This window comes from Mya arenaria, chromosome 14 (assembly GCF_026914265.1).
Source record: "Mya arenaria isolate MELC-2E11 chromosome 14, ASM2691426v1".
NCBI classification, from domain to species: domain Eukaryota; kingdom Metazoa; phylum Mollusca; class Bivalvia; order Myida; family Myidae; genus Mya; species Mya arenaria.
The window spans coordinates 28,026,287-28,040,512 of record NC_069135.1 but is presented as its reverse complement, the minus strand read 5'-3'; the positions used below and the strand labels follow the sequence as shown (position 1 = coordinate 28,040,512).

At 36.0% G+C, this 14,226-nt stretch overlaps 1 protein-coding gene across 1 annotated transcript in view; it reads right to left on the bottom strand.

Moving 5' to 3' along the window:
• Window positions 1-14,226, bottom strand: part of LOC128215971 (plexin-B-like) — a 90,633-nt gene that overhangs the window by 37,070 nt on the left and 39,337 nt on the right. The window contains exons 5-7 of the mRNA XM_052922570.1: window positions 3,604-3,723; window positions 1,626-1,735; window positions 54-171 (exon numbers count right to left, since the gene is read on the bottom strand). Of these exons, the coding sequence (XP_052778530.1) occupies window positions 54-171; window positions 1,626-1,735; window positions 3,604-3,723 (348 nt within the window). The remainder of the gene's footprint in view (window positions 1-53; window positions 172-1,625; window positions 1,736-3,603; window positions 3,724-14,226) is intronic.

The window sequence follows — 14,226 nt, the reverse complement described above, 5'->3', positions numbered from 1 at the left end:
AGAGCCAAAATATATAACTCTTCTTAAGTGCATTCTTAAGCATAATTAAGTACCCGTAACAGCCCAACTCCAGAAGGGTATGCTTTTGGATCTGCGTCAATGGACACACACTCTCCCTGGGATGGTATCCAGTGGTTTTCGTGACCAGAATATTTACAAGACTGATCATTCCTGCGAATATCAATATATATATACATGAAATATCAGATTGTTTAAATTTTGCGAGAGTAAAACTTATATTTACAATTTTCATCAGGTCACAAATTTTAAACCTTCAAACAACAGTAGGCTCTTTAGCAGTGTCCAATAGAACAGTAGCAATAAAATAGAAGTTTTTACAACAAATTAGTAGGAGAAAGTAAATGTTTTCGGACAAAAAGGAGGAGAAGAAGGAATTTGTACTGTTTTACAACAATTTTCAAACTTAACAAACATGTTTTTAACGTCTTTTTCATCAAAACTGTTGTGATGAAAGTACAAGCCCTGAGTAACAGTATCAAGATTATGAAGTTTATAGACAAAGGGACCACTTTGGACTTGAAATAAATGGATAAATAAACATAAGAACTATTAATCAGCATTTTTCTCCTAAGGTCATCACAGCCTTCACCTTTAACCCCTTGACCTCAAAATCAACAGAACTCATCTGCTTGTCATGACAAACGTACCAACTAAGTTTAAGGTCACATAGCTTCAGCGTTATTCAGTTATTAGTCGGAAACAGATCTTCACTTTAAGGTCATCATGACCTTGACCTTTGACCCACTGACCACATAATCAATAGGGTTCATCTGCTGATAATGAACAACCTGCCTACCAAGTGAGTGGTCCCCAGACCTAAGCGTTCTTTAGTAATTGACAGGAAACAGATTTTAGCTTAAGATCACAACGACCTTAACCTTTGACCCACTGACCTCAAAAAAAAGGTTTCATCTGCTGGTCATGACAAACAGTCTGCCATGTAAGTGATCCTTATCCATAAGCTTTCTTCAGCTTTTCACTGGAAACAGATTTTCAGCTTTAGGTCAGCATGACCTTGACCTATGACCCACTGGCCTCAAAATCAAAAAGGTTCATTTGCTGCTCATGACCAATCCGCCTACCTACAAAATTTGAGACCAATTGGCCTAAGCACTATTCAGTTATTGACCGGAAACATATTTTCAGCTTAAGGTCACCACAACCTTGGCCTTTGACCTTCTGAACTCAAAATCAATAGGGGCCATCTGCTGGTCATAACCATCTTGCCTACCAAGTTTGAGGTGTCTGGGCCAAAGCATTTTTCGGACGAAAGTACGGAATGACAGACAGTCCGATTTCTATATGCCTCCCTTTTGGACCATAAGAAGGTAGGAACAATAGGAAGTTTCAACAGGAAGTAGAAAAAATAGGCGGTCTTTTAGAAAAGTAGGAGTGTTGGAGAGCCTTTACGTTTTCACGCGCTAACTCAACTTTTGGGAAAAAAAACTGACGTACTCACCAACCAAGATATATAAGTTGACTCCTTATACCCCTTCAAACTGTATAAATATGCGAATATTGTATGGAGTAACTAGGCATCAAAATTTATTATCACAGTCAATGAGACTGTAAAAGACAGAGCTTAATAACTCAAACGAACAAACCTTGAGCTCTTGTTTTCATAGACACACCAGCCACATAGTGGATTTTTGTTTTCCATAAGATCTTTGCATGTTTTGTATTCGGTACAGTCAGTGCTCTGGTACTTTAAAACCTGTAAGGAGGTTATGATAAAAGAAATTGTAAACATACTGAAAACTAAATTGTATTTACTGGTATCCAAGCCATTTAAAGACCCACTACAAGAGATTAAAGTGGTCCATGATATTGTTACAAAATACTATATCACATCATCAGACTGACCCAGTACAGCAAAATCATTAACGTCTGTTTCTTCAAATAAAACAATTCAGTATAAAGATTTCAACAAAGCAATGACAAAGATCAATATGTCTGAAAACAAGAGGGCCATGATGGCTTAAAACGCTCACCTAAGCAAAGGGCCACAACTCTGTGATAAAACATTAATAAAAATGTTGCAATTTAAACATATCATTACTGATGATGATGCCTTGTTTTATATTTGTAAAGGGTCATGCAATTAAGCTTCTTGTAATGTTTCAGTGCATCTGGCATGGTAGTTTAAGGAGATTTCTTTTAAAGCAAAACAGGAAGTTGGCCAGATTGTTGTTGTTGTTGATCAATCACAACTCCTTGTTGTATTTCTTTAGAAGGTTACCCAAGGAAGCTTCCTGTAAAGTTTCATTGAATTTGGACTGGTAGTTTTAGAGGAGATATTTTTTAAAGCAAAACAGGAAGTTGGCCATTGTGTTGTTGTTGCTGTTGATCAATCGTGACCCCTTGTTGCATTTTTGTAGAGGGTTACCAAAGGAAGCTTCCCGAAAAGTTTCATTATATTTGGAGTGGTAGTTTCGGAGGAGGTGTTTTTTTAAAGCAAAACAGGAAGTCGGCCATTTTGTTTTCTAGTTGTTAATCAATCATGACCCCTTGTTGTATTTTTGCAGAGTGTCACCCAAAGAAGCTTCCTGTAAAGTTTCATTGAATTTGGACTGGTAGTTTTAAAGAAGAGTTTTTTTTAAAGCAAAACAGGAAATTGGTCATTTTATTGATGTTGTTGTTGTTGTTGATCAATCGCGACCAAGGAAGCAGCCTGTAAAGTTTCATTGAATTTGGAGTGATAGTTTCAGAGGAGATGCTTTTTTAATGCAAAACAGGAAGTCAGCCATTTTATTGTTGTTGTTGCTGTTGCTGTTGATCAATCATGACCCCTTGTTGTTGTTTTGTAGAGGGTCACCCAAGGAAGCTTTCTGTAAAGTTTCAATGAATTTGGACTGGTAGTTTCAGAGGAGATTCTTTTAAAAGCAAAACAGGAATTCAGCCATTTTGTTGTTGTTGTTGTTAATCAATTGTGACCCCTTGTTGTATTTTTTAGAGAGACACCAAAAGTAGCTTTCTGTGAAGTTCATTGAATTTGGCCAGGTAGTTTCAGAGGAGATTTTTTTTAAGCATTTGTTGACGGACGGATGGACGAACTGACGGACGGAAGACGGACAAAGACCGATCACAATCGCTCAAAAGGGAGAATGAACGGAACTTTCCATTTGACTGAATTTTGTCTCACAGATAAACTTAAAAAAATATGAGTAGCAATAACTGAAGTTCCCGTAATAGTCTTTTTGTCTGTCAGACCATGTTGTCCACAAATAGTATTTTCAATTACAGCTTTTTATTATCGCCTGATGAGATAGTTGGCTCAAAATGATTTCTGTGGCAAAAATCATTTCTTAAAAAAAATTGATATACGGTGCATTATTTTCATTGCAAAATGTTTTTTTGTCTGAAGTAAGGTATTCGGCTTTGGACAAAAAAAATCTCATGATGCAACACATATCATGATTGTCACAAATCAGAACTGTACTGTCTATAAGACACTATCCTATTTTAAGCAACTCCAATGCTTAAATTTTGTTTTTGTGTAAAGTTGGTAAAATTATGTTTTGTGACAATAAAAATAATGTTATACATATGAATAGTTTTATTCATGTCATTATTCATACATACATTGCTTTCAGAGATGACAAAAAAGTGATCATCATTCAAAATGATCATGTCCTTCACTTCGTTCCCTTCGTCTGCAAGTAGTTGTTCATATCGGTGAAGGCCACTCTTTGTCATCACATACTGAAACACACAATGATAAACTTAAGGCCAGAAAAAAAAATGTTGACTCTCATCTTATTAAGAACATGAATATCACTGGAAGTGATGGATGCTTCCCATAAGACAATTTTCTATAAAAAGGGAGGAATTGTAAAACATTGTGCAGGTAAATGGTTGTAGCATTATTATACACATGTTAATTGGAAAAATATAAAAGACATGACATGAAAACATGAAAAGATATGGGCAGGTTTGAGAAATATATAGTAAAGTTAATTTCAAACAATGAAGTGAAAGGCAGCATTTTAAACCCTTAAATATAAGTAGAAGAGGAATAGTGCAATTGACAGCCTGAATGTGGATCTTTCAAAAATTAATAATGCCATTGCCATCTATTTGTATTCCAAGTTTCATTTGAATCCTTTAATAACAATCCAAAATATGGTCCGAACAAGAACCTTTTATGGAAAAATATCAGGTTAAGGGGAGATAGCTAAATAAATATGCAGGATATGATTATATTTCTTGGGTACTGCACTTCCTGGCATTACCATCTATTTATAAACCATTTTTCATTTGAATTACCTTCAAGTACATTTCAATATATGGCCTGGACATTAGCACCCATTATGGAAAAATATCCGGTTATGGTAAGATAACCAAAACAATATTAATGATATGATGATTCTTGGGTACTGCACTTCCTCTTTCTTCCATCTATCTACATACATTTCGTTTCAATCCCAATTTCAGACAAGCACCCATTATCAAAATATATCAGATAAATTGGAGGTGTTTAAGAGTAGCTAACTAATAAATTATGCAAGGCAGGATTATGGGTCTTATGCACTGCACTTCCTCCCATTGACATCTATCAATATTTCAAGTTTCATTTCAATTCCTTCAGTATTTTCCAAAATAAGGCCTGGACAAACTCCCATTTACATAAACTCAGATTAAGGAGAGTTTCAGGGGAGATAATTAAACAAGAGGGACATTATGGCTCTGAGTTGCTCACCTGAGATATGTGAAGAAAAACACCACTTTTAAACATTTGTTGGGTAGTACGCCCTATTGACATGTAGTAAGATATTATCACTTAAGCGCCTTATACATTTGATTTTGTCAAAGATATAGCTTTGATTACAGACCAGTTCATAAAATGCTAAAAAATGTTGTCAATATTTTCCACATTGCACAATAAATAGTGAAAGATGGTATGTTTAAAACATGAGGGCCATGATGGCCCTAAAACGCTCACCTAAGGAAAGGGCCACCAAAGCAGTAATTCGGCCATTTTGTTGTTGTTGTTGTTGTTGATTAATCGCGACCCCTTGTTGTATTTTTGTAGATGGTCACCCAAGGAAGCTTCCTGTAAAGTTTCATTGCATTTGGACAGGTAGTTTCAGAGATGTTTTTTTATAAGCAAAACAGGAAGCCAGCTATTTTGTTGTTGTTGCTGTTGTTGTTGTTGTTGATCAATCAAGACCCCTTGTTGTAATTTTTTAGAGGGTTACCCAAGGAAGCTTCCTGTAAAGTTTCATTTAATTTTGACTGGTAGTTTCAGAGGAGTTGTTTTTTAAGCAATTGTTGACAGACGGACGGACAGACTTACGGACGGACGCTGGACAAAGACCGATCACAATAGCTCACCTTGAGCACTTCATGCTCTGGTGATCTAAAAATGTTTAATTTAACTGATAACGAAGACTAAAATTATAATTGCCCTGTATATAGTTTTATTGAAAATATTGATTTAAAATATATTACATACTTTTTTCTGAAAAGCTGAAGGTAACACAGTACCATTTCAATTACCTATATTTTTGGCAATCCTATATGTAGGAGTAGGGAAAAAAGAAGCTGTATGTTTAATTGTTTGTTTTTGAATGTCATTCAAAAAAATAAATTCCAGGTTGTTTTCTCATAATGTAAAATCATTTTTTCCCATTCATTTAAGTTCTACAGTAAAGTGTATTACAAAAACAAATACAATTGTTACAGTAGTATCAACAATGATGTCTTTTGAATACATATATAAAAAAGGTGTCATTGAAGTACAAATACTTATCACATATCACTATCCCTTCATTGTACCCAACATGGATTAAGGATCCACCCCTGTGCTGGGTTACCGGCTTTGACAGGTCAGGATCAAAATGTATCTTTTACCTTAGAGGTAGGGACATGGGTCTTGCACACGACACGTTATCTTGGTGTGTCGAATACATGTGGAAAGTCATTTTGAAATCTGTCCATACAAGAGAAAGTTACATCCCGGACATGACAGCCTATACTCCATGTACTTATATGCAGCAATCCATTGTGAATAAACACTAAGTGTGACCTTCAACTTAAGAGGTACGGACACGGGTCTTGCACACCACACGTCATCTTGGTATGTTGAACACATGTGGCAAGTCATTTTAAAATCTGTCCATACAAGAGAAAGATATAGCCCGGACATAACAACCTATACTCTATGTCCTTATATATGCAGCATTCCATTGTGAATAACACTTAGTGTGACCTTGACCTTAGAGGTAGGGACACGGGTCTTGCATGTGACACGTTGTCTTAATATGTCAAACACATGTGGCAAGTTATTTTAAATTATGTCCATACAAGAGAAAGTTACAGCCCAGACACGACAACCTATACTCTATGTCCTTATATGCAGCATTCCATTGTGAATAAACACTTAGTGTGACCTTGACCTTAGAGGGAGGGACACAGGTCTTTCACGCAACACGTCGTCTTAGTATGTCAAACACACGTGGCAAGTTATTTTAAAATATGTCCATACAAGAGAAAGTTACAGCATGGACACGAGATATTAAACCAGACACATTTTAATATGCCCACCTTTGGGGACAAAAAAATTACTGGTCAAACATGTTGCCTGGATAATCACTGACAGGACTTGTCACAGTTGCCTGCACACTGACAGGACTTGTCACAGTTTCCTGCACACTGACAGGACTTGGTCATTGACTGCACACTGACAGGATTTTGTTCAGCTGCCTGCACACTGACAGGACTTGATGATTGACTTCACACTGACATAATTTGATTCTCACCTGCGCACCGACAGGACTTTGTTCAGTTGCCTGCGCACCACACTGACAGGACTTGATAATTGACTGCACACTGACAGCACTTGGTACAGATACCTGCACACTGACAGGACTTTTTTCAGTTGCCTGCACACTGACAGGACTTTGTTCAATTGCCTGCACACTGACAGGACTTTGTTCAATTGCCTGCACACTGACAAAACTATGTTAAATTGCTTGCACACTGAAAGAACATTTAGTATAGATACACAGACAACAAACAATGCACCATCCAATAAAATCAATAAACTGCCTTAAGCTCTTAAAAATAAATATCAGATCACATTCAACACCTTCAACTAATATGATCACCTTTACCCATCAAGTTCCCTCCAATTTTAATAATATGTTTTTTCTTTACATAAGTTATCAGTGAATAACACTATCCACACAGAAGATAAGATTGTAGCATCTGCATGAACAATAATCTACACGAAGTTCAATGGAAAAGTCTGATTATTAAATTTATTATTAAGTAAAAATGAAATTTCTTCTAAGGAATAAAGTGTATAATAGTTATTTGAATCTATGAACCTAAAAAAAGAACAATAATTACCTCAGAAGTGACTATGTTGAAGACTAAATAAAATTTAAAATCTATTCCCTTGTTACTAAATATAAAAAGTAGTGGAATCTCCAACAAAAAGGGAGACCATGTAGCAAGACTTGCTGCCCTTGCTTCAAGAGTAAACTATACATAACTATCAGAGTTTAACAAAATGTATTTATAATGAACTTGTAGCCCACTGGCTGAGGCCAATTTTTCTCCAGGGGCATAATTTGAATAACCATGGTAGATAACCAATCGACAATGTTACACACCAAATATTTAAGCACTAGGATCATAGTATTTGTCAAAAAAAGTTTTGTAATTTTTCCTTTAGATTGCCATGGCAACCAGAGTTCTGCATGGAATTTATTTCTTTGAACCATTTTGAAAAGGCACCAACCAAGGATCATTCCTATGAAGTTTCATTAAAATTGTCCAAGGGGTTTAGGAGAAGATGATGATTATAACCAATTGTTGACACTTTTCCTTTAGGTTGCCATGGCAACAAGAGATCTGCATGGAATTAATTTCTTTGAACAATTTTGAAAAAGCAACAACCAAGGATCATTCCTATGAAGTTTCATTAAAATTGTCCAAGGGGTTTAGGAGAAGATGATGATTATAACCAATTCTTGACATTTTCCTTTAGGTTACCATGGCAACAAAAGTTCTGCATGGAATTCATTTCTTTGTATAATTTTGAAAAAGCCCCAACCAAGGATCATTCCTATGAAGTTTCATCAAAATTGTCAAAGCGGTTTAGGAGAAGATGATGATTATAACCAATTGTTGACATTTTCCTTTAGGTTGCCATGGCAACCAGAGTTCTAAATGGAATTCATTTCTTTGAACAATTTTTAAAAAGCACCAACCAAGGATCATTCCTATGAAGTTTCATCAAAATTGTCCAAGCGTTTAAGGAGAAGAAGATGATTATAACCAATTGTTGACGCCGAATGACAGACAAAGAATGTCGGTCGACGGAAGACCAATCACAATAGCTCACCTTGAGCACTTTGTGCTCAGGTGAGCTAAAAACAAGTTGTCTCTTTTTAATCCTATATTTAAAGACGTGGCTAAATAGCATTTTTTTTTATACTCTCAACGGCCAATATCTAGTCATGCACGGGCGGATCTACCTGGTTTTTGAAAGGAACCAAGCTTTGATGGATATCTACATACTATACAAGTTTCATGGAGATACAATCAAAACTGAAGACTGTATCATGTTCACAAGCAAATGTTTACAGACGCACTGACACACTGACGCACAGACGCACTGACGCACATACAACGGACACATTACCATCGCATAAGCTCTTCTGGCCTTTGGCCAGTAGAGCTAAAAATTATTTATTTCATTTATTTTTCAACATTTAAGTAATAATTTGGTATAAGAGTAATTAACAAAAAATATATTTGCTTTTAAAAATAATACATTCTTGATCACATCAAAAACAAATAATAATATAATCAAACTGTACTGAAATAGCCATATGGTATTACAATTTTAACACACTGTTTGATGCATAAAAAATGAAACCTTGCAGACATTTAAAAGCAAAATCAACAAGTTCTAGAAATACGCATGACCTGGTCCTTATAAATAATTAACTTTAACCTTTTTGGAACATTATGCCAAAACATCAATGTTAAACCATCTCGTTTAAAAAAATAAGGGCTTGAAATCCCCAACCACCTAAATCAGCCGTGACAGCAAGTAAGAAAATATTCAAAGAAGCTAATATATATGTGTAGAAATTAAAATAATTACTTTTTAATGAAAATACTGTATCAACTTCTATAAAAAAAATGCTAGCTAATGAAAAGAGAAAATAAAAAAAATATTTGTGCGTCTAGATGGATTCGAACCGCTACCATAAAACCCTCAAACGATTTGTAGTCCTGTGCTTAACACCATAGGCTTAGTAAAGCATTAAAATTGAAGAGTTTCAAGGAAAGGTTTTTATCAGGGATGTGCTACCTTAAATGGTCACGGTGCTTTTTGTTTAAGACGAAAAAAAAAATAACATCATTTCTGTGTCCGAAATTTTGTGGGATTTATACCTCACTTTCAATAGGAGATGCTTCTATTGTGGGCATCAGGCCACTTCAACTTTTTTATTACACTGATATGTTTCAAAACTCTGTTGGTTGGATGCATTTGACCATGTATATCTTTAACAATTATAATTTCACTAAGCAGTTGAACTGTGTTAAGATCAATATTTTCAGCCTATAAAAGAATCTTAAGTTATGCTTTTTAACTTTATGGTGATCTTTCTCTCTTAGTACAGCCTTTGATGAATTCACATATACCAGTAAGGTGTGTTTTGTCTTCATGATATAAGAAGATTTTAAAAAAATATTTCAAAAACTCAAAGAAAAATATGTTTTATTTTTATTATTTTCTCCTTCAGGACCTTTTATCCATTTTATTTTTATTTCTATTTCCTCCTCCTTACCAATTATTTTGAAAAATCTCCCTTAAATCTAAAGATTATAAAATGCTGCCCTAAGTCATATTTGTTTTGACAAGATAAATGAGATATAGTTTTGAACAATACTTAACAAAGAGCTTCCATGTCAAATGTGATTGAATTTGGTCCATAAATAAATGAGTTGAATTGCTTGAAATCTTTTTAAAAACTGAAATGTCAAATCCAAAACTAATTTGGCCTTTAAACTAGTTCACTTTAGTGGAAGCCCAATTTCAATGATAGCTATAATGAAATTAATTTTTTAACTCTCAAAGTAACCAATTGTTAAACAAGAGGGCCATGATGGCCCTAAATCGCTCACCTGAGTAAAAGAGTATAACATAGCTTGTTTCTCAAAGAATATTGAACAAGAGCTGTCAAAGTATGTGACAAATGCCCCCCAATGTGACATGATCTATGAACAAGTACATAAAAAGTTGATCTTGCCTTTATGTGTCAAATACATATTGCAAGTTATATTAAATTGCCTCTGAGCATAGAAAAAAAACCAATCCTACTAAATGACAGCCAACACTCTTTATGTCCTCATATTCAGCATTCCATTGTGAATAAACACTTAGGGTATCTTTCACCTTAGAGGTAGGGACATGGGTCTTGCACATGACACGTTGTCTTGGTATGTCGAAAACATATGGCAAGTCATTTTAAAATCTGTCCATATAAGAGAAAGTCACAGCGCGGACACGACAGCCTATATTTTCCTTCAGGTTGCCATGGCAACCAGAGTTCTGCATGGAATTAATTTTTTTGAACAATTTTGAAAAAGCACCAACCAAGGATCATTCCTATGAAGTTTCATCAAAATTGCCCAAGGGGTTTAGGAGAAGAAGATTATTGTAACCAATTGTTGACACTTTTCCTTTAGGTTGCCATGTCAACCAGAGTTCTACATGGAATTAATTTCTTTGAACAATTTTGAAAAAGCACCAACCAAGGATCATTCCTATGAAGTTTCATCAAAATTGTCAAAGCAGTTTAGGAGAAGAAGATGATTATAACCAATTGTTGACATTTTCCTTTGGGTTGCCATGGCAACCGGGCCAAACAAAATTATTTGAACAAATTTAAGAGAGGTCCATTGCAAGGACACTTCAAACCAAATTTGCTGAAGATCTATCAAGGGGTTCATGCGAAGAAAATGTTAAGTTTTTTTTTACTTATTTTAGCTCTGGTGGCCCTTAAAAGGGGCCAAACAAAATTATTTGAAAAGACCTGACAGAGGCCCATGCTAGGATGCTTCAGACTTGAAGATCCATCAAGCAGTTAATAAGATCAAGTTGTTTAAAGGTTTTTCTATTTTTTGCTCTGGTGACCCCTAAAAGGGGCCAAACAAAACCATTTGACCAAAGTTGAGAGAGGACCATGTAAGGATGCTACATATCAAGTATGGAGTCATTCTGACCTTTACTTTCAGAGGAAAAGATGTTTAAGTGACAAGACAATGTAAAAACAAATGACCCCTGAGCAAGGCCAATTTGACCCCGGGATAATAATTTGAATACCTTTGGTGTAGGTCCACTAGGTAACACTATATACCAAATATGAAAGCTCTAGGTCTTATATTTTGGAGAAGAGGATTTTTAAAGTTTTATTATATAAGACTATATAAAAACAAATAATTTTCAGGGCGGGGCCATTTTTGACCCTGTGGCACTAATTTGAACAACTTTGATAGGGGTCCACAAGATGATGTTGTATACCAAATATCTAAGCTCCTGGACTTACGGTTCTGGAGAAAAATATTTTTAAAGATTTACTATATAACACTACGTAAAAACAAGGACCCCCTAGGCGGGGTCAATTTTGACCCTGTGGCAATAATTTGAACAAATCTGGTAGAGGTCCACTAGATGATGCTGTATACCAAATATCTAAGCCCTGGGCCTTACAGTTTCGGAGAAGAAGATTTTTAAAGATTTACTATATAACACTACCATACACTGACACATACCAATTTTCAAGGTTCTAGGCCTTGTGGTTTTTGAGAAGAAGATTTTTAAATTTTTCCCTATATTAGTCTATGTAAAACAAGTGACCCCCGGGGCGGGGTCATTTTTGACCCCAGGGGGATAGTTTTAACAAATTTGGTAGAGGACCACTAGATGATGCTATATACCAAATATTAAGGCTTTAGGCCTTGTGGTTTTGGAGAAGAAGATTTTTAAAGTTTTTCCTTTCCGTTGCCATGGCAACCAGAGTTCTGCATGGAATTCAATTCTTTGAACAATTTTCAACAATTGGGGGACCACCCAAGGAACATTCCTGTGAAGTTTGGATGAAATTGGCTAAGCGGTTTATGAGGAGATGAGGTTTAAAGTAAAAGTTTACGGACGGACGGAAAATTAGTATGTGTACTAAATATGTTATCCAGTTTAAATTAAGACGTTACTTGTCTTTGTGAGTTCGGAGAAGATTTTTTAAGTTTTCACTATAACACATATAGAGAAAACCAATCAGCCCCGGGGTGTGGCCAATTTTGACCCCAGGGCCATAATTTGAACAAACTTTGTAGAGGTCCACTAGACGATGAATCATGCCAAATATCTAAGCTCTAGTCTAAGTAAGTTCAGAGGAGAAGATTTTTGAAGTTTTAACTATAAACATAGAGAGAATACCCTAACCCCCCGGGGCGGGGCCAATTTTGACCCCAAGGCCATAATTTGAATAATCTTTGTAGAGGTCCACTAGACGATGAATCATGCCAAATATCTAAGCTCTAAGCAACGTAAGTTCAGAGGAGATTTTTGATTTTTTTTTACTATAAACATATAGAGAAAACCCATGACCACCCCGGGGCGGGGCCAATTTTGACCCCAGGGCCATAATTTGAACAATCTTTGTAGAGGTCCACTAGATGATGAATCATGCCAAATATCTAAGCTCTAGTCCAAGTAAGATAAGAGGAGAAGATTTTTGAAGTTTTAACTATAAACATATCAAGTATACCCATGACCCCCAGGGGTGGGGCCAATTTTGACCCCAAGGCCATAATTTGAATAATCTTTGTAGAGGTCCACTAGATGATGAATCATGCCAAATATCTAAGCTCTAAGCAACGTAAGTTCAGAGGAGATTTTTGATTTTTTTTTACTATAAACATATAGAGAAAACCCATGACCACCCCGGGGCGGGGCCAATTTTGACCCCAGGGCCATAATTTGAACAATCTTTGTAGAGGTCCACTAGATAATGAATCATGCCAAATATCTAAGCTCTAGTCCAAGTAAGATAAGAGGAGAAGATTTTTGAAGTTTTAACTATAAACATATCAAGTATACCCATGACCCCCAGGGGTGGGGCCAATTTTGACCCCAAGGCCATAATTTGAACAATCTTTGTAGAGGTCCACTAGATGATGAATCATGCCAAATATCTAAGCTCTAGTCCAAGTAAGTTCCAAGTAGAAGATTTTTGAAGTTTTCACTATAAACATATAGAGAAAGCCCATGACCCCCCAGGGGCAGGGTCAATTTTGACACCAGGGCCATAATTTGAACAATCTTTGTTGAGGTCCACTAGATGATGAATCATGCCAAATATCTAAGCTCTAGTCCAAGTAAGTTCCAAGAAGAAGATTTTTGAAGTTTTCACTATAAACATATAGAGCATACCCATGACCCCCTGGGGTGGGGCCAATTTTGACCCCAGGGCCATAATTTGAACAATCTTTGTAGAGGTCCACTAGACGATGAACCATGCCAAATATCTAAGCTCTAGTCCAAGAAAGATAAGAGGAGAAGATTTTTGAAGTTTTAACTATAAACATATCAAGTATACCCATGACCCCCAGGGGTGGGGCCAATTTTGACCCCAAGGCCATAATTTGAACAATCTTTGTAGAAGTCCACTAGATGATGAATCATGCCAAATATCTAAGCTCTAGTCCAAGTAAGTTCCAAGAAGAAGATTTTTGAAGTTTTCACTATAAACATATAGAGAAAACCCATGACCCCCCGGGGCGGGGTCAATTTTGACCCCAGGGCCATAATTTGAACAATCTTTGTAGAGGTCCACTAGATGATGAATCATGCCAAATATCTAAGCTCTAGTCCAAGTAAGTTCAGAGGAGAAGATTTTTGAAGTTTTAACTATAAACATATAGAGCATACCCATGACCCCCTGGGGCGGGGCCAATTTTGACCCCAGGGCCATAATTTGAACAAACTTTGTAGAGGTTCACTAGACGATAAATCATGATAAATATCTAAGCTCTAGGCCAAGTAAGTTCAGAGGAGAAGATTTTTGAAGTTTTCACTATAAACATATAGTGAAAACCCATGACCCCCCGGGGCGGGGCCAATTTTGACCCAAGGGCCATAATTTGAACAATCTTGGTAGAGGACCATTTGGTAATCCT